Genomic DNA, 23740 nt, shown 5'->3' with positions numbered 1-23740 from the left:
TAGGGAGAAAATAATTTGTTGAATTTCAACTGAGCTGCAGTTTAATTCTGCCTCATACTTGATGTGTAGTATCTCAGTATCTCATTATCCCTGGGGGCTGGGGGTAAGAATAGGTCCTCAGTTTGGCTGTACTTGTCGTAAGAGGTGACTAAACAGCCACCCGGTAGATGGGACTCATTAGCCTGGGAAGGCAGCTCATCTGAGAGAAGAAAAACTCTGATCCCAAACCTCCACTGCCTTGTGGCTACATCCAGTTATGGAAAAGTCTTCAGGAGTCAACCTTGAGGCAAAATCCGGAGCCAGAGTCCCTGAGGTAGTTCATGGCTGAACACAGTCACAATCTGGCAACTCCTGCAACGTCGCTGGAACCAACCGTATTGGCTTCTGCCTTTCCATTGGACCATTTCAGTGACGTGGAGAGGGGGGATTTGCTGCATGGGTAACAGTCTATCTTCCATATCTACTTTACCTAGGCTTTGTGCACTGGAGAGGACACTCTGTTCCAGAACCACCATTCAGAGCACGATACCATAGTCTTCTGAGACTGAAGGATGCCAACAGTATCTCAGTAAGGTCTGATTGAAGTCTTGAAATGCTTTATTTTAATCAAAGAATGGAGAGGTTTGCTTTCTCTTTCTTGAGACACTGGAGACCACTGCAAGTAAAAACAAAATGAACGTCTCATGGCCTGGAATTGTGTTGTGGAGCAAAGACAACTTTTTCACAGGTAGCCTTTGTGGGTAGATTTTCTAATATATTGTGACCCCAGTCTGGACAACTGGGGCTTGCATTTGGAATAGGAACCAAAAATCCACAAGTCAGCCTTCACTTATTCCTATTCTGTATTGGTACACAGATGGTCACCCATCCAGAATGATCAAGCTTGTCTGTGTGGTCATATGTCCCCAAGACTGACCATGTCCTGGGACTTCTGTGAACAGCCTTGTATTTACTACTCATTGGGGGCATAAAATAACTGCCCATCACCTGAACAGCAAACTGTGTAGCACGTAGTAGCAATAGAGCTGGATGTGATCACTGACAAATCAAATCGATGTCTCTTCTCCCCCCCCCCCCCGTTTTAAGGCTGCTGGGGTCTATCTTAAGGGCAAAGGCAAGAGTCCCCCCACACATACAACTGGGGTGAGGATTTGGGAATTGGTCCCTGTGCTTGGTCTTCAGAGATGTCCAAGAGATGAATTCCTGCAATGAAGACAGGACTAGAAGGGGGCTAAAGAAAGTGGAGAGAAGAAGGGAGTGCTGGATATTTTTGTCATGAACAACTGGGATTATTAGTCCTGTTTAAAGGTAGCAGAGAGGGATAGCCTTCTGTTTAAATGTTTTCGAAATGAGTTTTCAAAGCTAAGCCTATATTTTACCCTCTCTCTAGCCAAGGATGGAAAGTGGCTGTGGGTAAGGAATTATGCTTTGTAGACACTGATAGCAGCATAGGCAGCAGTCACTGGTGGAATTGGGGGGGGGGCCCTTGGACACTGGGGGCCATGCTAGAGGTGACTGGGCATCTGTGATGTGTATCTCATTCCCATGTTTGCTCTGTTTGCATATATAGTGTGGGGCAGGGTGAGTGGCTATTTTTAACAGGAAAAGGCGTGCTGTGAAGGGAGGTGAAACCTCTCCTGGTTCCATGCCTCGCCCTGCTGCATTCCATTGTTTTAAGTAGCTTTTTCCTAGCTGGGTTCAGTCCCAATGTTGAAGTAGGTCTCTGATAGACTGTTGAAAGAGAGAGAGTGCAGTGAGGGGAAGAGGAGATTTTTCTCCCTGTGCACTCCTTTCTTATAGAACGCGCCTCATTGTCCTTCCCCCCCCCCACAAGTTATACTGAGTTTGGTCCTCTGGTCTCTAATTTGGTTGAGATGGTGCTTGTGACGAATGCCCTTGTTTTACCCATATTTTTTGCCTATTTTTGGACACTACTAGAAGTTTCTGTGCAAGTTCAGCAGTCTAAAAGAGGATGGGATGTCATCCTACAGCAGTTTTTGTCCATAGTTGAAACAGTATGATCAATCAGCCTTGGGCATATTTGTGGATTCAAAGCATTTCTTCTCTGTCTGGGGTACCAAAGCAGTATACCTGCCTATCCAGCAAACCCTGTCTATCCAGATAAAGGGGTGAGATGGAGTGGCCAGGTGAGTTACATTCCTCCAATCAGGTAATATGATGAGTACGTGGAACACGTACCCACTTACTTTTCAGTAAGTACTGGGACCAGGATTCTTTGCACAATGTATCTAGTGGTAAGGACTATAATCCTAGCTAGACACATCAGGGAATTGTTTTGTTTTTGCTTCTGTTTTTTTTTCCACTCTCAGCCAGCTTGCTTACTCCACCAGTTTAGCCATGGGGTGGGTGGGTGGGTGGGTGTGTCCGCATGTGCACTTTGTTCTTGAGTAGCATCCCAGCTCCATCTGCTGGACATGACTTGTTTCTGTACTTAATTTGGTGAAGTGTTTCTTTTCCATCTAGCCAAGCTCAAGCATTTTCTATCAGTCTGCTTGTACTCCCTCCCCTTTCCCCTGTTTGGTTTACTTCCTTTTCTTTTGGAATGTATTAAAACTAGTTGATTCATTGCTTGCTTTGTCCATGGTCATGGGTCATTCAACAGGTTATCATATTGGAGTGCTCAGATGCTGCTGTGGTTTTGATTTTTGAGAAGAATCCCTGCATTTCCTCACTTTCCCCTAGGAAGGATTTTTTTTTTCTCAGATAGCCCCCCTTTGCCTGGTCTCCTTAGCCTGGGATGGTGGTAGCTGGGATAGAAACTACCAGTTCCCCCTCCCCTTCAGTTGCTGACCCAGTTAAAAAGGAGAGTGGAGAGCAGGAAGGTGTGTGCATGCGCACACACTAACCACTAAATATACTGCCCCTGGCCAACCTGGCTTTTCCTGGTACCATTCTTCACATAGCTATCACCAATTCTATTTTTAAGAACACAACGGGCCTTAATGTCCAAGGACGATTTGATAACCAGCATTCAGGCCACAGCTTCAACATTGGGTTAGTTTAACGCAGTGCTTTTTTGTGTAAAAAAAAAAAGGTGCAGGAATTCACAACTTGTTAATCTTTTATTATTTTATTTATTTTTATTTCTATTAGAAAAAAAGCCCTGCATATATACATACGTGTACATATATATGTATAGACACACACAAACATACACACATATGTACACACACACATACATGAACATACAAACATACACCTCCAAACACATACAAATAACCCAACCAGCCCCCCAGATGTCCACCAGCCTCCTCCCCCCGAAGGAGACGGCTCATGCCCTGCTGGTCTCCTGGGGCGGCTGGTGCTGAGGGCGGGTCTGCCCCTGCCCCCCGCAGGTAGACTGCTGCTGCCCAAGGAGGCTCCATTCTGGCCTCGGCGGCCAGGCGCTTCCCCTCAGCAGGACGCAGTGCGCCCACCCTGGTCTGAGGCAGCCCACGAGCCACCGCCCTTCTCACCATTGCACCGCGGCTCCTTCGCGGCCCTGAGGCAAGACCCGGGCCTGGAGGCCGCCATGGTCCTCTCCGGGAGCGCTTAGCAACCAACGTGCGCTGCTGATTGGCTCCCTGGTTGCCATGGGCGGGGCTCCCAGCCCGGTCCCGGCTGCCCGACCGCAGAGGTAGGAAGGCGGCTAAACTCACCCCTCCGCTTTGGTCATGGCCTGATCAAGAGCTTTCCCTTCTGACGGGGCTGCAGGTACTGGGATGCACCCTCCACCCTGTGTGCGGGGAGCCCTGTGCAAGCGCCTTGAAAACCACAGCAATAAGGTGTTAGTATGAGTCAGCTCTCATTGCTATGTATCGGAGCTAATAATAGAACTATTATTCAGTTGTGTGACTGTCATCAAGTTGGCCACTGGTTTTTTGTTGGTGATTAGTTGGGTGACCTGTGGTGTTGAATATTAAAACAAATAAAGTTAATGGGTGTTACATCAGCCCTAGTGATGCCACTACATTTAGACTGTGCGTATGATATTGTAATTCTGTATGGTCTGGTACGGGAGAAGGTCCCTCATGGGGGTGAGGCAATGAGCTCTCACACTGGGTGATGCAAACCCTTGTGATGCCTCTGGGCATCAGTGTTTTGTTAATATGAAGCCTTCTGTATAACAATGGCATTAGATAATGTTTGCATGACTCTTACATTGAGTCTCTTGATTAAAGTGCAGTAGGGCTGAATTATCATGTTTTTTCCCCCTGAAGGCCAAAGTGAAATTGACATTCCTCTAATGATCTAATTTCAGTGATGGTCTGATAATGGTAGCCACAGATCTACATATATAAGTGCCCAGTGGCGTCGCTAGGGGGGGTGCGGTCTGCACCGGGTGACGTGCCAGGGGGGGTGACGTGCCGGGGGGTGACACGCCCTGGGGGGATGACGTTATAAAAACGCGATGTTAGGAGCTACCACGTCATGTCATACACCGTTGGATGTGGAATGACCGGAGGAACACAACGCAAAAACCCCGTTGAGATAGCTCCTTTTGTTCAAACGTTATGGCCAAAAGTCCGGAAGGAAAAATGCATGGAGCCCTATGGAAAGTGAAAGTGAGCCGTGTTGCACGTTTACTCACGAGTAGGCGTACTTGCCACAGTCTTTCGGAAAGGGCAGGCTGAGAGGAATCCAGTGACACCAGAATGGTCCAGATCCAGTAAATGCAGCCCCCCAAAAACACCCAAGAAGGAGGTTCCCCCTCCCAGCTGTGAGTGTATTCAGCCCTATGGGATGGGAAGGGAAAGGAGGCCACGTGGCCACGTTTACTCGCAAGTAGGCGACCTTGCCTTGCTCCATCTAAAAGGACAGGCTGAGAGGACTCCAACTCAGAATGGTCCTGATCCAATGAATGCAGCCCCCAAAAACACCCAGGAGGAGGTCCCTCCCCCCCAGCTGCGAGTCTATGGAGCCCTATGGGAAGTGAAGCAGTCTCACGGTAGTGTTTACTTGTGATCAGGCCAGGCAAAGGGAATGTGAGGACACCAGAATGGTCCCGATCCGATGGAATTGGAGCACAACAAAAGCCCCAGAAGGCAGACTCCCACCCCACTAGAAAGGACCAACAAAGAGGCTTGAATTGGTAAAGGGAATGTTTTCTATTTTGCACTTGCAAAGTTTCCCTCACAGCCCAATCCTACCCACACTTTCCTGGGAGTAAGCCCCACTGACTCTAATGGGACTTACTTCTGAGTAGATATGCCTAGAATTGGGCTCTGAGGCTGGACTCCTATCCCCACTTTCCTAGGAGTAAGCCCCATTGACTCTAATGGGACTTATGAGTAGACAGGCATAGGATTGGGCTCTCAGACTTGTAAAGCCAGGTGGGTCTTTGTATTGATGTGCTTGAAATAGAAGGACTTTAAACTGGGCACTGGGGAGGGCTGTAGATCTCACTGATTCTTTGGGGGGGGGGGGTTATTGCAGGCAGGCTACAGAGAAAACTCACTTGGTAGAACAGGACTGACTCCCCCTTATTTAATTATTTCTTTCATTTTAATTTAACGATTTATAATTATTTATTTTAATTTGCTTGATGATGTCCCTTCTGGCTGTGACATCACTTCCAATGGGTTCTGGACAGACTGTCATTCTAAAAAGTGGGTCCCAGTGCTAAAATATGAGAACTGCTGCAATAAGGTGTTAGTAAGTTGACACAGGGGTGGGTGGGTGTGTGTGTGTGTTTGTGTGACTCCACAAGTTTTCAAAATCACTAAAATCAGAGTTTGGAGGAATAATCCCATCATGTTATATATCAATCAATGCGTAATTTCATGCAGAATGCAGTGAAATAAACCACATTGAAATATCTGTGTTCTATCAAAAGGCACTGCCAAAAAACCAGTGGGGGTGGGGCAATGGTACATCACCACGCCCACCACCTGGGGTGTCGCCCCGCCCACTGCATGGGGTGACGCACAGGCCTCCCGTACTGGGTGACGTGAATTCTAGTGACGCCACTGTAAGTGCCAGCCAAAAATATGGGAACATCAGGTTGCTGACCAGCATGGCTCATTGGGCAGCTGGAACTACGGTGAATCCCAGGATGAGGAAAACAAAAGACATGTCATTAGCACTCTTCTAAACGATGGCTGTAGTGAGCAAAGTTGGTTCTGTGCTTGCTGTCTCCCAGAATAAACGAGGGGAGGCCTAGTTACATAAGAGCTTGCTTAGAAATGCATTTGTTAAATGCTCTGCTGATATGACAGAAAGAAGGAAGCACTAGGAAGCCATTGTGCTATATGGTGTGTGTCAGATCTTGTGGCATGGCAAATGGCTGCAGAAAACAAACCCCCTTTTTGCTAAATTTGAGGTTGTTGGCAGTGGGCAGGTTATCATGTCTGTGACTAAAGGAGTGAGCGAGAAATGTCTGAGGTTTCTCATGTAAGGTTAATGCCATTGAGTGTTGGGCCATGGTGAGATAAGATACTGAGGTAGCTGCAAGTATCTGAGAGAACTGGAGCATTCTTACTTGGAGACTGGCTGGGGAAGGTTCATTTCATTTTAGACAACACTTCTAACTCCCATGTCTCTTCCTCATAGACGAGCTCATCTGCGCCTGTGTCTAGAACGTTTAAAAGTTCTGATACCACTAGGACCTGATTGTACCAGACACACAACCCTCGGGCTGCTTAACAAAGCCAAAGCACATATCAAGGTAAGATCCTTTCGTATTTTTGCCAGCATCTTCTCCTATGCTTAGTTTTGTAACCAAGTTTCAATTAACCTACCTTAGCTCAACTATGGCTACTGGATAACGCCCTGCCTTGGAGTAATTGCCATGATATAATTACAATGTGAATGTTTTGCAGCACAATCTTATGCATGTTTATTCAAAAGTTAGTCCCAACAAGTTCAACAGGCTTTAGATAAGCTTGTTTAGGACTGCAGTCTTAGTTTGACCTATAAGGCAGTGGTTCTCAAACTTTTAGCACCGGGACCCACTTTTTAGAATGAGAACCTGTCAGGACCCACTGGAAGCGACATCATAACTGGAAGTGACATCATCAAGCAGAAAATTTTTTTAACTATCCTAGCCTGCAATCCTACCCACACTTACCTGTGAGTAAGTCACATTTACTATTGTTGCTAAAAGTATATACATAGTAGCCTGTGAAAAGTACAGAGCTGTAACATTTCCCTGGATGCAGTCACATACCATGGTAGCATCAAGTGTAATATATTAAAAATAAAATATTGAAATGAATGGGGACTCACCTTAAATTGGCTCGTGTTCCACCAAATGCGTCCCGACCCACAGTTTGAGAAATACTGCTAAGGGACTCTGTTGACTGTAAAGATTATTGACCTAGTACAGTGCTACACTGCTCAAAGAACATCTTCCACTTTAAAGAGTTCTTTTCAAATCCAGAATGCTGTAGCTTCATAGAACTTCAGTGTGAAAATGCACTAAGAATTTCTCCTGCAGAAGTGCCACAGAAATAAATAGAAGCTGTGCAAAAATACAGTTTGGAATCCACTGGGCACAATCCAGCATTTTAATCCTATTATCCCATCATTTCTGAGGTATTGCACACATTGGATTCCTGTAGGTCAGAACACCTGAACTCCATGGATCAAATATGGCCTTTGTATTCATATTTCAAAGCATAGCGAACCATAGCAAATAACAGCATTGTCTTTTCTATGTGCGAGACCATCTTTAGATATAGAAGGGTGTTTTCTTTTTTCTGGTACTATAACATGACCTGAAAAAATAGCAGCTGACAAAGCATCTGAGAAGATTTTGCATGAGTTTGACATTTTTTTTTATTGGTATGATTCTGTATTGTATTAATCATAGATGAAAATGTAGCTTTTTCAGAATTAAATCAGAGTTTTATCACATGAAATAATACTCCATGCGGGTGTTATTGGTTATAAACATTACTTAAATATATTGATTTTGTATATCATTGAGATATTACATTCACAATTAAAAATTAAAATTAATCTATGGAAAGGAGGAGGATGACATATCAGGCTAAGCATACCTCATACTTGTTTGGAAATAAGCTGTGTGAATCACTAGATCTTACTGTTGAATACAGTCAGAGGACTGATTTGGAAGGTATTTTATCACCCAAACTGGCCCTTCCATGCTAGTTGATAAACCTATTTTTTATTAACACGTATAAAGAAGCTGCTTGACTGTGCTTACCAACACTCAAAATAAACCCCTCGCCCATTATCAAAAAAGCCCTGAATTCCCCCCAATGCATGGTCCATATTGTATGCAGTCCGTGAGCATGAACAGTGTTAACGCACGGGGACAGTTTCAGGGATAAAATATTGTTGAAACTCATAGTCTTTATTGTTTAATAGCACTGATCAGAGTGGTGAGGGTTTAGTTGTGGGATGCCAGGGTTCATATCTCTACTCATCCAAAAGATGATTGGTTGTTTTTGGGCATCACTTTTTTCTCTCATCCTAATGTTGACTCACAATGTTGTTGAGAAGACTAATGAGAGAGAACAACATAAAGTTGATAAGTAGCAATGATTAATAAATAACATTGAAACATCATTGTCCAAAGTTGGGCTTATACTCCTTATAGAATTGCCCTTTGGTAGGGATAAAACAAAAACCAAAAACCATCAGCCTCCAGAACAAAGACAAGACCAATTAAAGATCTGCCAGCACAATGCAGATTTCATTGTGCCATTAAGCAGAGCCAGATAACAAAGCAAACAGCTCCAGATGACTTGATAAGTGAGCCAGTCTACATCATGCTACACGGAAAGCACACTAGCGACCAAGGAGGCATTGCATGCATTAAGTCTGTGCAAATTTAAAATGCTTTGCAGTGTATAGTGAAACTGAAATGAAACATATTCACAATCGCTGGTAACAAAACAAAGAGACAGACTATTTTAAACCGGCACAGCAGGTGCCCTTGTCTGCATCTTTCTGACTCTTCTCCTGATGGTTTGCTTTAACAAAGCATAGTGCCAGGCTCCCAGGGATCAGGATGTGCTTAAACAAACTGGAACAGCTCAGGCTTAGCAAGGGAGGGGAACCCTGCTTGCTTAAATGGATGGCATTAGCCTGAGATGACTTTAGAGTTATGCAACATGCTGGCCATCAGGAAACCCTGTGCACTGGCCTGGTAAGATTTCCCAGCTGCGATCAAAGGCGTCTGCAGTAGATTACATAAACCGCTCTTCCAGTGGAAAACTGCTTCGAAGAAATACCTAATAAACCAAATGGACAAGGGTACACCAACCTCACTTACACAGACAAAAATGCATTAAAAGTAACCTGAACAAGGCCTGAATGTTCCTGAGCTAGGAAACTAAGATCTGCTTATGGAGAAAAACTGGCTATGCTTCCTATGTTAAAGTAAGCACTATGCTCAAACTTGCCTTGATTTTTGTTCTTTTCTTCTCTCACCATAGCATGACTGAGGTGTGTGTGGTGTCCTTTTTTGGGGGGGGGGGGAGGATGCCATTGGCAACTTGGTCTGGTACCATTCAAGAGCCTAAATGTATTTCAGATGTTAGCAAATAAATGTTGTGCAGGGAACTGCTGAGCAAATGATGAAGTAGAATAATAACAATGAGGTTGTCTTTTGGCACGGCAGAAACTTGAAGAGGCTGACAGGAGAAGCCAGCATCAGCTTGACAACCTGGAAAGAGAGCAGAGGTTCCTCAAGCGAAGATTGGAGCAGCTGCAAGGCTCGCAGGAGATCGAGCGAATACGAATGGACAGCACTGGATCAACCATTTCTTCAGATCGCTCGGATTCAGAGCGGGGTGAGTATGATGACTGTTATCTTGCCTTTGAGGCCAGCACTACATTTAGACAAGAATACAAAGTTTTCAGATTCTTTCCAAAACTCCCATTTTCTTGTCTCTGCTGTATCCCTTTAGCAGTAGTTGATTCAGTAGGCTTCCCAACATTGCCTAGGCTTTGCTAGTTTCCATTTAAGCCATTTCTGCCCAGCATTGCATATACGCAACAGGGATCAAATGTGCACACCTGTGGGCTGCGCAGAATGGATTAAACAAGATGATGAAGTTGGATGAGTGTAGTTCCAGATTTCTTTTGTATCCCATGTTGTCCTCAGTCACACCTGAAAATTGTTCCTGCATATCCTTGCCATCAATTCATGGATGTGCTTAATATTCTCCCATTGAATCATAAGAGCTGAAAATTAATTTTTTCTAGACATGTACATTTGCACAGGTTTTTGCTGCACATATTGGGTCCATTCAAATGACCTTTTCCCAAATAGAGAGGACTAGCCAATCCTAAAGCTGGCAGCCCTGCCATGTGCAGTGGCACCAAAGCAGCTACTGCTGCATCCTGTTGCACCATGGAGGCCGTCAGAGGTCTTCTTGGGGGGAAAAGGGACTTCTTAAGTCTATACTCACTATTTTGCTGGCACAAACTTGAGGGACTCCATGTCAGGCTTTATGACATGGCCTGACATGGAGTTCAGGATCCAGTGGAACAGAGCTCTGCTGGCCCCACCCCCTTCCCATCCCAGTTATTATTATTAACAGTATTTATATACCGCTTTTCAACTAAAAGTTCACAAAGCGGTTTACAGAGAAAAATCAAATAACTAAATGGCTCCCTGTCCCAAAAGGGCTCACAATCTAAAAAGATGCAAATGAATACCAGCAGACAGCCACTAGAACAGACAGTGCTGGGGTGAGGTGGGCCAGTTACTCTCCCCCTGCTAAAAAAAGGAGCACCCACTTGAAAAAGTGCCTCTTACCCAATTAGCAGGGATTCAGTTCATCCCCTCACCCTGCCCTTCCCTACCCTACTCCTCCCACTCCCCACCTTCCCCCTGCCCTTGTACTACTTGCCATCAGCTGGCATTGCTGGAGCACTGGCTGGCCTTCCGAGCAGCGCTGAGGCTCAGTGCCAACAGCTCCCCTCTCTGGGTGCCGTAGACATGTCTTACAGCATTTTGCCACACCCAGCGCCAGCGCCCCACACCAGCATTGTTACTGTCTATCATTGAGCCCTTTATCTGCTGCAGTGGAAAGAACAAAGAATCAAGTGGCACCTTAAAGATTAACAAATATATTGCTGTATAAATTTAGACGTCAGTACATTGTTATTTTTTAAGCTGCCATTACACTCTTTGTTTCATGTTCCAAAATGTGACTTGCCATGTGTGCACATAACTGCTTGACCAACTGTGTTTGTCCTCACAATTTGATGGCAAAATCTTACTTCTGCACCTGATCAGAAATCAGTTACAGGACATCAGTAACAGTGGTCAGTTTCTCCTTGCCACTTGGCAGGAAAACACAGGTAATGAGCATACTTATGAGATTTGCATACCATGGTAAGTTACTGTTTGGTCAATGGTCATTTGAATTCACTCTCAGTGTTTGATCTCATAGGGCTTTTGCAGAAGTGGAGAGCTGTTCCAAAATGTCTTTCCACTTTCAAGCCACAGAGAGTTGAGAAGTTGAGAGCTGAGAAAACTCTCAAATTCATGTGTTGCTGAACCTCTTCTGGGTGCAGACTGTACCAGTGTTAAGACCATAATGAAAAAAGTTAGAACACTTATGAATAAAGGATGGCATCATAGAAATGCCATAAAATGACTTTCAGCTCCTTAATAAAGAACATAAGAAGAACCCTGCTGGATCAGGCCCAGAGCCCATCTAGTTTAGCTTCCTGTATCTCACAGAGGCCCACCAGATGCCTCAGGGAGCACTCACAAGACCAAGATGCTTGCATCCTGCTGCCACTTTCCTGCATCTAGCATTCTATTTATGCTCAAACCCCCAGCGAAGACACCAGATTGCAACTGGGTTGAACTTGTGCTGCTTTAGTAAATGTAGTGACCAATTTTTAATACATGAAACCTGCTGAATATACCTTCCCTCCCTCACCAGTCTGGGGTAGGCAAAAAAACCGCCATCCACAGCCAATTCAGAAGACAGAAAAAAATTCCTACCCAGCCCTCATGATGAGTGACCACCTAATCTCAGACTGTACATACCCATCATGGCTTGGAACCTGTGATGGAGTTTTCCTCCAGAAATCTGTCCAATCCCCTTTTTAAAGGCATCTAGGGTAGATGCCATCAACACATCCTGTGGCAAGGAGTTCCACAGACTAATTACCCGCTGGGTAAAGAAATATTTCCTTTTGTCTGTTCTAAAGAAGGCTAGCTTGATTGGAAAGTAAAATTTTCCTTCTACAAGTCATTGTGCATAAGCAGCAGTGTGCTTGTGAGGAAACGGGGATGGTGAAATGGTGGATAGATTAGACCCCTGTAATGTTTTCATTTGAAGTTCTAAAAAGTTAAACTGGCACTTCTTGCTAAGAAGACACTTATTAATGCAGATGTTAGAATTCTGAATCTGACATGATGCCTGAACAATGTACAGTTGGCCCTCAGCATCCTCTCGGGTTCTGTTCCTAGAACCCCCATGAATGTCAAAACCCATGGATAACTGAATCTGCAGGTCTGGGCTGTGTTCTGAGACCTGGAGAGGATGTGCGCGTGGCCTCTCTGGGCCTCCAAAGTCCTCCTGCATGTACGTGGTAGGCGCTTCTGATCCTGGTCAGGTGAGGGTTTCCACTGTGGATTTAGAACCCACAGTGTGTCAAAATCTGTGGGTTTTGAACCTGAAAACTAAGAGTCCATCAGTATAAGAATTCTCAGAAAAAGTTCTTGAGATTTTTCACATTTCCAGTTGTTCTTAGAACTTGTGCATACAAAATGCTGCTACAACTGTTTCTTTGGATTCCCTCTTTGGACTCTTCCATTCCAGCTCCTCTCCCTTATACATCAAGAGGACTTGTTCTTTTCAGCAGATAGGTGTCTCCAAAGTGACTCCAGAATCTCTAGAACATTATGTGGGAATCATGTTTTTCCATTAGAGTCTCTCCTTACCTTCTGAAGATCATAAAGTGGTATACTCCAATGTACCAGGACCTTGTATATTTAGTGATGTGGCAATAGTATGTAGTATAGAGATGCAATAGTGTGATAGGTAGATAGATAGTGTGGCAATGTAGTAGGCAACCTTCAGTCTCGAAAGGCTATGGTATCACGCTCTGAATGGTGGTTCTGGAACAGCATCTAGTGTGGCTGAAAAGGCCAATTCGGGAGTGACAATCCCTTCCACTTGTGTCGGGAGTGACACTGGGAGCAAGTGCAGTCTGTCCTTGGTCTGCCTCCCTGGCTATGGGCCTTCCTTCTTTGCCTCAGTGTGGCAATAGTGATGTAGTATGCCATGCAGAATGAGGATTTTGGCAGATTCTGGATTAGATTCTCATCTTCCATTTGCAAAAAATGTCTAGCTTGAGAGAAGCTTATAAATACATGAACAGTGTTGCAGATGAAGTCTCTGAGAAGTTCAGGTATTCAGATAAGAAATATAACCTCTCTTCTGCCTTGAAGGTCTAGCTTTTCATTCCGCAGGGTGGCTTTTATTTTTTATATGTGGAAGCATTCAAACCCAATCTCCTCATCTGCAGTTTGAAGCTTCCAGGCTGTACCACATGCTTCACCTGAGTGTTTGAATCGGCTGTTTGATTCCAAGGGACTCTGTTCCAGGCATCCCATCCCCCAAAAGAGTAGCATATGTGTACTCTACTTAGCTTCATGTCCCTGTTGCACAAATGGTCTCAGGACTTCCTTCCTTCCTCAGCCTTGTTTGCCCTTGCAAGATTAAAATCTGAGGAAGCTGAAATATCAAAATAAATTGCATAAGTTTAGCAAGGTTATTTGTCCAACTAATCTGTGTTACTTATTCAAAGCACAGAATTTGGTGGTGTCTAGTTTAATGAATATACTTTCCTCAATTTGCAACATAGATTTGTAATGTCCATCATGGGCCAAGGCCCTGCCCCTGTGGGTCTACTGGCGAGGAGGGGATTATCCAGACAGCTGGTGAGAGGGTCTGGTGAACAGAGACATGAATGGCTGAGATGGTTAACATGCAGAGCCAATTTAATTTTGTAATGTTCTTACATGGGGCTCTGTTGCCAAACAGGAATTCCTTATAGAGAACGCTGCCGCGTCCGGCCACCAGGCAGTATCACAACCTGGTCCTCCCTTCCATTGACTCTTCCCACTTGGCCCCAGCTTATGCAGGGAGAAGGCAGACCTGAGGCTTTGGTGGGTGGTGGTGCGGGGTTCTTCTCCTTGGCAGGAAGCCAAGCACTCCTCAGGGGCACCCTAGGATAGGATTGGGCCCACCCTGGGTTTGGCAGGGCAGACACCAGGTCAGGTAGGGGTGCTCCATGGAGGGCTGACCCCTTGCCTTGCTGTGGTGGCCAGAGGTCACAAGGATCCTTGGTGGGTCTCTGTCCTGGGGTCTCCCAGGCCTAGTTCCTAGGACCTGGAGCCAGTGTCCCTAGGACCCCTTTCAGGTTGGGTGAAGGCTGGCGAAGTACAGAGCAAGTGTTCCGCATGGCCACCTTCCCAACACTGCAGCTGAAGGGAAAGGAGCCCAACCACTCCTAATGAGCCCAACCACTTGGCCAGCTGACTCTGCCCCTTCCACTCTCAGCTGGCAGACCAGCCAACCGGCATGGTGGCTGCTCTGCAGTGCTGCTCCTGCCACTGGCTTTCCACACAGGGTTCATTCACCTTGTCCAGACCTTGCCTGGGGACCTGATGCCCCGAGCAGTGCCGTGTTCTGTGACTGTCCTCCTGGGGTCATGCCAGCTGCGGACCCCAGGGAGCTTTCCTATGCTGGTAACAAGGCAGTCCACCTTCCTCTGGACAGCAGCTCCCTGGAGGTGAGTTCACCAGTTGCTGCGGTGTGGGTGGCCCTGTAACAAGATCCTTGATGTGGATTGAGAACAGGTTATGCATTTTCAGGAAGGGGTCACTATTTCAAATTTAGGATATTGCACAGGTAATTTAAGAGTTTAATCCAAAATTCAATTAGTATTAGTATCAGTTGGTATATGCCTTTGTTCCATCTTCAACTAGGAACTGCAATTAATATTCTTATTGAGACCTAATTGAAATGACTGAAAATGTACTGAGCAATTAAATAGGTGTGGAGTAATAAACGGTGTTTCTCCTTCCCTTGCTCCATAGCACTTGCCAATAATTAAATGTTAATCCAAAGTCTGCTAAACAAGAAGCCTGGGTCAGTGACACCAAAAAATATTTGATTAGTATTAAGAGGCAGTTTCCTGCTCTCTCCTGTTCTTTGACTTGATGAGATCGTAGCAAATCTTACCAAAGAAAATTTCATGACATGGTGAGGACCATATTGGTTCTCTCACTTTTTGGCACCTTGGTGGACTTGATGCTAACCTGTGTTTTTTTTTTCTTTTGCAGAAGAAATTGAAGTGGATGTGGAAAGCACAGAATTCTCCCATGGAGACGTGGATGATATCAGCACAACCAGTACAAGTGACATTGATGACCACAGCAGCTTGCAGAGTGTTGGGAGTGACGAGGGTTACTCCAGCGCTAGTGTCAAGCTCTCCTTCACTTCCTAGAGCATGGTGCTAGGGCAGAGTAGATTATTTCTTTGGGGCAATTGAAGTTCACGCGGCAGGGCTCTTAGATACAGTGTTTTTCTTCTCCAAACCACACATTAACAGCTAAGCTTGGAAAAATAGCTCCAGTGACCCACAGGAGGGTGGGAACTGAAACAGGGGAGCCAACTGGTCTCCATACTGTCACAGTCCAAAATCCTGACTTAGCGCTGAACCCATAACTATTTTGAAGTCCGAGACAGCACTCCAATAGTCTACAGCTGGACTGAGATTTGGCCATGTAGTGGATGGGTCTGCTCAGAGATTATTTGATTGGACAAGAGATTGTGGCTACTCAGGCCTTGGTTCTTTCGTAATTTGTCATGGCTCATAAGAAATGACAGTTTTTTTTTCTTCCATCTTCCCCATCCAGACTTAACACACCAGTTAAGACCCTTTGTGGTGCTAATAATATAAAAAAGTTTGTCGGATACATTTGGTAATAATCTCGCATACGTGGGATAACCATGCGCTAGTCCTAGATGATGGGATAAAGGAGCCAAGGTATTGAGTTTATTGGATCAGCTTCTCCTGATAAGTTTGCACAATGTTCTGAACTACATAGCTCCTTTTTCAGGTTTTCTACAGATTCCAGCACTCACTTTATGCATCTTTTTTCTGTTTTACCTGAACAAGAGAACTATGAAGTTGGGCGATTATTGTGTACTCTTGTCAGCAGAAGCTAGTCCAATCAATGCCTTCTACCCACTGGGGTTCTCCAGCCAGCTTTGATCATTATTACCTAAGAATAATAACAATAATAGTGAGAAGCTCCGCTCATGCCCTATGAAAGGGAGGTGCTGCAAATCTGGAAGCAATTCCCATTCAGCTTAACTTTCTTGCTGGACATTTGTTTCAAGGCAAAGAGCTTGTGCCACATGATTTAGCACTAGGGTATCAAGCTGTGACAAACCAGCACACAGTGCAACTGCTCTCTTGGTTCAATGACTACAGCAGTAACTCCTTGTATAGAGTGGTGCTCCCAACATAGAGGGATCACAGACAAGCGTGTAAAAGAAATGATGTGCAGGAAAGGCACAGCCTCCTTTCTGAGCCACAATGACCTTTTTTTCTTTTGCAAATTATTTTGATAAATGTTTGTAAAGGTGTTTTGGTGAGAGAACCTACATGTCTTTTTAGAACATAGGCATGATTCTGCAAATGTCTTTTTATAATTGACACCAATGGAAAGTAACCTGTTTTTCAGCTGCCATGCACAAAAGGAACAGGAACTCTCCTCTGGTTTTATGGCTCTTCCTTTTTGGTTTCCATTTTAGAGTCCCATTGCAAACTTTGCCACCTGGATCCCTACCATAGTCATGGATCCATAGTTAACGTAGCATGTGTCTCATTCTAACAGTCTACCAGCACTGTTCTCCAGGGAAAACCTCTAGTTTCACCTGTGCTCGAACTGTTGCTGTTAACAAGATATTATATCCAATGTTTTATCATTTTTTTTCTTTCAAAATGAGCTTTCTAACCTGCACTTTGAGGTCGTCTTTGCTTTTCCTTTAAGCTTTTTAACCACAAGGATTCTTATTGTTCCTTTATCAAGTTTAAAACTTCTACTTTTTTTAAAAAAGAGACCTCACTTATGACACTTGTTTGAGATTTTGTTCACCCTTAAGTAATTTGCCTGCCCCCTTAATTACTAAAGAAAAAAGACAAAAATAAGAAAAAAATGCTTTATAAAACTTATAACTTATTGCTGATTATAATTACCGGGTTGTTAATTTCAGTCCTGTAGATTTAATTTTATTATTTTTAGATAGGGCTGGGCAACAAAAGGAAAAAAGACAAAAGAAAATTAAAAAAAAAACAAGGTAACCTCATTTAGCAGTGCAGTGGAATTGTGTTTAAATGTTAGCATATGGTTCTGCTTAATAGTAGCACTTTAACACCATTAAACATTTCTGTATCCAAAATGCACTGTGTTCTGCCATCTTGGTCACTCATGAGATTTTAGAATACCCATGTTCTTTGTGCCTGGAAGTTCTTTTTTAAATCTCTTGGCCATGTGATTAGATGACTCCAAACAATTTCTCATGTAAATTTTGTCTCAGTACTGATACATTGTGTGTTTTAAACCTACCTATGTTATCCATTTACTCCTGAGCTATTATGTGTCATATAATATAAGACACAATTTTAGCACCTGTGTCATGAAATAGAAGCCTGATCCCACCAGGGGTTATATTGTGTTTATGGCCAGGGACCTCTTGAAACTATGGCCAGTTTTAATCTTTGTTTAAGCTTGGATCCAGTTGTTATCTTTAAATATTGATCTTATTTCCCTGCGTGGCTATATAACACTCTGGTTTACTGCATGTAGTAATCTCTCCCTCTAGTGGCTGGAATAACACCCCATTAGTCGTAGTTAATGGAAGTAAAGCTTTCAGCTGAACCAGCAGGAATTACTTCTGTAGCACTGAGGTCTATTAATTTGGCCCATTAATCTGCACGTGTGAAGCTCTGGCATCTCAACCCAGTTCTTCCATAATAACCAGTAAGAATTCAAATGAACAAATTTGCAGCTGTGTGGTGATTTCATCTCTGGGTAGTGGTTCTATGCATCATAGAATTGGCTAATGTGTGTGTGTATATGGAGGTCAGTAGTTTTACCAGAGTACATGCTCTGTACATCAAAGCACCCAAGTACAAACCCTGCCATCTCTAGTTGTTCAAAAGAATGTCAGGCAGAGAGGCTGAGAAGGGTTTGGCCTAAGTACTGCCACCACAGTAGGAAAGACTGGACAAGATAGCTTACTGGTGTGATCCAACTCCTTTATGGGGGTATCCAGATCATCCACTAAGAGGAGGGTTAAGGACTGACCCCCATACCAAATTCACCACACATCACATTTTTAACATAGGGCATCTTGTGCAGTGCTTATGCAATAATAGTTCTGTGAAGTATTTATACTACATTTCTCAGTGAAATCCTAAGATAATGCAGCAGTCAGGATGAATTTGTCTGTCAGCATGGCTTCCATTCTATCCTGAAAGAAAAGAGGCACATCTGTGCAACTTACACTGAATGAGCTCACTTCCTCAATTATTGCCCATCACTAAAGAAACAAGCAAACTACAATCATAGGTTATTGCCAGAAAGTAGACTAAACACCTAAACAGACATAGTCCTTGATGAAACCATGTATTACTGTCATTAAATTGGGCTTTACATCTTGGAATTTCTTTCTCTTCCTTACAACACTTGAGAGATGCTTCTAATACGTTGTACACTCGCTTCTACTCAGTCCTGGAGTTCTGGTAGGTATACTTGAAACTAAGAGGTATACAGTAAACCAGTGGTTCTCAAACTTTGAGGGAGCTTTACTCCCTCAGTAAGTCTTTGGGAGGAAGGGGATAGGGCAGCAACCCCCAGGATAGCATCCCTCAAGGGGGCAAAAGGGGATTGCTTTCACCTACTTGTTGTCAGTGAAGGTTGCTGGAAACCACAGGAGGTGCAGAGGGGCCCAGTGCAGCCCTCCACAGGGCTCCCCAAGGCTTGGAATCTTGAAATGGAGAAATTACAATGCACCTCCAGCAAACAGTGAAAGCACCCCTCCCTTCGTCCCCCTTAGGGATGCAACCTGGGGTTTGCTGCCCTGCCTTTCCACTTTCCCAGCCCTTAAAGGGACAGGGGAAGTGTTACACAAACTGGTGCGTCTCAACCCACCAGTTTGAGAACCACTGCAGTAACCTACTGCAAGTAAATGCTGCTCATAATATGAAGCTGCTTTGGTTGAACTTTCTGCCACAGATTGGATCTCTTCAAGATCTTTTAAAAAAAGGTTAACTGGCTGTCAGATGTTTTTCCTCTTTCAACAGTCATTTCTTGCTTTATGTACCTTGCCGCTGAGGTAGATTAACCATGTTGGCAACATGTGTAATATGATAGGTAACTTGAAGGTTCTTCTCAGAGTTATAGAGTTCATTAAATACATATGTACTGGTCTCCTCCGTTCTTTACTAAACCTAGGTTTTAGCCTTCCAGGTCTGCACAGGAGTTCCAGTTTTGCCTCTAGGTGTATATAGTCATTATTTGTGGCATCTAGGACTACTTCTGGTTATCCTTGGCGTGCCTATGGGTCTTTGATTCTAGGCAGGAAGTTGGTTAAACAATTCCAAAATTACATCTTTTGGTCTTCTAAAGTGTAGCACATAAATCTAAGTTCTTGCTGGCCCAGCACTATTGCACCTGTGCTGAAGCACCAGCAAAAGGCTTACTGTGCCTGCACAAAAGTGCCTACTGTTGGCCAATCTGCTTTCTATTGAGCTATGGCCCCTTGATAACAGGGATACTAGAAAGAGGAAGTCACTATGCACAATTGGCCCTTTTCTCTATATATGATTATTTGTATGAACAAATAATTATATGATAATCTATATGAACAGAGTACATACAATTCTAGTAAACCAACTCTAGGCTATTATTTATATATCACTTTGTGAACTACTTTGTTGAAAAGTGGTTTACATACCTAAACAATATGATTCCATTGTGTGTTCCTGAAATGGGCTAATAAGCTACACCAATCTGCAATTATTTAAAGTGTACCTCTTCAAATTTGTGCATTTTTCTTTAGATTACTATGTGCTTTTTAGCCATAGAATAATGAAAACAGGGCCTGTTTGCTTAAATGGATGTAAAAGTAATTGTGAAAGGGTTACAGCAAGTTACAACATCAGGAAGGTCAGGATCTGTGCCATGATCCCAGAGAAACAACAAGAGCTAATTATGCACAGCAATAACTGAAGCCCCCCCTCACATGGCATAATCCCATCATTGTGTAATATTCCTTTGTGTCATCTGCTTTAGTAAAACATGCTTACACATTCTCACCACCATACCACTCTCTACTGAAATGTTCCCAAATAATAGAAGCATTTGCACAAGTCCCTTCTCTTGCATCTAGTGAAGGCTGAAAGATTATGAGGTATGGAACACTGAACAGAAATGATCTCATTTGAAGAGTGTTTCACTTTTCTTCTCTGCAGCCATGTTCTCAAGATAAAATTTCCTGATTATAACAGTATTCAAGCTGTATCACTCTGTGCCACTAGTCAAATTAGAAAGCATACGAAGGGGCATTAGAATCCCCTTTTAAAAAGTCTAGGCTTAAGATTCATGAAGTTTTCAAAGAAAGGGGTTAAAGTTATGTACATTTGGTCATAAGCACAAACAGCATGCAAGTATAGTATAAGCAGCTGAGAATGACAGTAAGTACTCAAGCTGTGCCTAAACAGTGTCAATACTGTAGTAGCTGAATACCCCTAACTTACGATCACTACACACTACTTCTTCATACTTTAGATACATCTAGCATCCATGTAGTTTGTACCCCTCTTGCTGCCAACTTGCAGCATAACATAATTCAGATTTTATTCCTCCTACAACCACCATTTATGGTAGATCCTGCTTCCATGAAGGGAACCAAATTAGATAACTCAGGGCCAAATCCCATGATCACTATAAGAACATGGAAGTGGGAAAATGGAACATTCTCAAGCCCCCCCAATCTCTGCATTCTATACATTTACAATAACTATGTAGGTTGAGGCAATTTCCTTCATTAAAAGATGTGGAACTTGCATTTCTATCAGTTAGCTGCAACTGTACAATGCTAAACAGAAATAAAGACCAAAGTCAAACACAAGAGTTCTGAATTATTTCAGTGGGCTCAAGCATGCCTAATTCTGTACTGGACCATGGCTGGAAGTGCCATTCAATCAAGTAGCAAAATCTATGCTGTGAATGCCATGCAGTAAAATTAAACTTGGCATATACAGAAAATAAAATTATAAAATCTGATTGCTATACTATCATTGCAGATGAGCCAAACAGCAGCAAAAAGTACTGACTGTTGTGGAAGAAATTTAAAAGGATTGTAATGGACAACTTTTGATAGAAATGTAAGATTTAAGCAAATGAATAGGAAAAAACTTTACAGAATTATTGAAACACAACAGGTAACTCAAAAGTGTTCTAACCCACATCAAAATATTTCATGTCAGAAAGCGGCAGAGTAGCTGACCACTTCAGTTGATGCACACGGAAGAGAAAACAATGTACAACATAAAGCACCAATTGTTATTTAGGGAATACATTTCTCACATGATTTTTTGCTTGTTTCAAACTTCTAAAACAGACTTAAGTCCTATTTGACCAAAGTACTTGTTAATGGAAGAGAAGCTAACTTCTTGTATGTATAGAATACCTTACTCATTACACAAAACTGACTTTCAGGCTGATCCCAAGTGAACAGCAAGATAAGGTTATTTCAGAGAAATGAGCTTCACTGAAGATACTTATATTTTGGTTTTTGGCTGGAATAAACCCATGTCCATCTTCAGCACATGCTACTTTTTTTCTTTTTTAAAAGAGCTGGCAGATCTCCCTTCCATTTCTCTCATCACCCAAGCCCTAGTGCTATGCAATTCTTTGATTTTAAAGAAGTCACAGTACTTCTAAATTGCAGTGTGAAATCTTTCTAATGATCGCCAAATTTAGCCATAGCAGAATGCAAAGAAAATTAGAATTCTAGTAGGACTTTTCAATTTGAAAATTCCAACATGTTTTTGTTAAAATTTTCTGAAGCGTCTATCACTTTACTATTTCTTAAACAACAAAATTGAAAGTGTAAATCTTGCATAGGATTTAAGTTTGCAGCTATTATAATTCCATGTAAAATGAATACAAGACATACCTTAAACTCAAGAAGTACATTTCATTTTCTTTTTCCCCCAAACTAGTCAGGGTCTAATTCACAAATTTTTCCCCAAGTGTTAGAGCACTTAAAAGTTTGCTTCAGTCTTTACTGAATGATGGGTTTCTTTTGCAATTTATACGTTAAAAGAATCGTATGTACAGTACTATGTTTCTACTTAGTGATACTGTACTGGTCTGAGAATGCAATTCCAAGTTAAATAGATATGTATCCTTCGACAAATATTTTTCTAATATGTATGTAGCTCAGCGCAGCTTATTTTTACAATTTCTGTTATTGTTACTTTGTCTCATCTAAGCTTTCCTGAACTTTGGTGCAGTTACTAAAATGGTGCTGTATGCCAACTGCTACTTTGAGGAACTGAATGATAAACAGCAAAATACCCAGACCCCAACCAATCCCTGATTGGTGCTCAGATTGACCAGTGCCAGTCTTCAAAACAATATTGAAATGCTGACCACACCTCTGTCTATAATGGTGCAGGGATGGTGCTGATAAAAGATGTTGCATTTTTCATCATTGTAAGGATTATTCTTTTGTTTGTGGGCATCTATATTAACTTGTTTAAAATATACAAATAAATTTTATGAAATTTTATTTCTAGCAAGGTTTTATTACCCTCCTCTCTTTCCACATCATTAATGAGAAAGCATTTAATAGAAGCTTGCCACAATTACAACTATGTGCTGAATACAGCCCTGTTGTTATCTTGGTCAGGTTTTTTAACCTGGTTATCCTAATAGTCCCACAACATGGCACCACCTACTGTAACGAGAGGCTTATGAAGGCTCTACACTTTGGAATGTTGAATGAAAATTCCCATATAGGCACACAGGACTCTTGCAGCAACAGAGGAAGTGTACACTTCTATAAAGCACCAAGAAGGGTTAAGTACACATACAGATTTTGGCCTGGATCCAAAGAGCTGTTTAAAACAAGTTCAAGGACTTGCAATAACCCTGTGAAATCTTCTGAGATTTTTTTTCCTGAATAGTAGCTCTCATGCTGTATCGTAAGCGGCTTCTGAAATTTGCCTCTGTTTCAACAGAAATTCCAATCTTACTTGCTTTCCAAAGGAGATAAACTTTTCCCAATATAAGGAAGCTACCTATCCAGTCATAAAATAATGCAGAATCAACAGAATATGCTCTTGGAACTTTTGCCCATAACGCTCAGCACAGTCAAACTACTTCCATTTTTTTAAAGAGCAGCAACAACTTAAGGTCCTGCTTCTATGTGTTTCACTATTAAGGAAACAGTGACTGAAGATATAAGTAGCAAAACTGCAGATTAAAGTTGCCCATTTTCCAAATAGATCAAAATTTAATACCCCACCCTGCCAAGCAGGATTTGACCAAGAAACACTGGAGGAAGTGGGAGACATGGTTAATACTCTGACCTTCAGCCTTCATAGCCTGTTATTTCCCATTTCCTACAGTTCCCATGATAATCCTGGCACAATTTATCATTCCGTAACAGACATTTAACAGCTTTTAACACTTAACTTTGGGGGA

General features: G+C 42.9%; 1 protein-coding gene across 2 annotated transcripts in view; it reads left to right on the top strand.

The window, feature by feature from the left end:
* MXI1 (MAX interactor 1, dimerization protein) overlaps positions 1-22823 on the top strand; it is a 97492-nt gene extending 74669 nt beyond the window's left edge. For both annotated transcript variants that reach the window (XM_066622464.1, XM_066622465.1), the window contains exons 4-6: positions 6553-6667; positions 9593-9764; positions 15293-22823. In XM_066622464.1, coding sequence (XP_066478561.1) covers positions 6553-6667; positions 9593-9764; positions 15293-15456 — 451 coding nt within the window. In that variant the 3' untranslated portion in view covers positions 15457-22823. The remainder of the gene's footprint in view (positions 1-6552; positions 6668-9592; positions 9765-15292) is intronic.
* The last annotated feature ends 917 nt before the right edge of the window (positions 22824-23740 follow it).

Source organism: Tiliqua scincoides, chromosome 3 (assembly GCF_035046505.1).
Source record: "Tiliqua scincoides isolate rTilSci1 chromosome 3, rTilSci1.hap2, whole genome shotgun sequence".
NCBI lineage: Eukaryota > Metazoa > Chordata > Lepidosauria > Squamata > Scincidae > Tiliqua > Tiliqua scincoides.
Note: the sequence above shows the minus strand (reverse complement) of the source record. Positions and strands in the feature narration are given on the sequence as shown.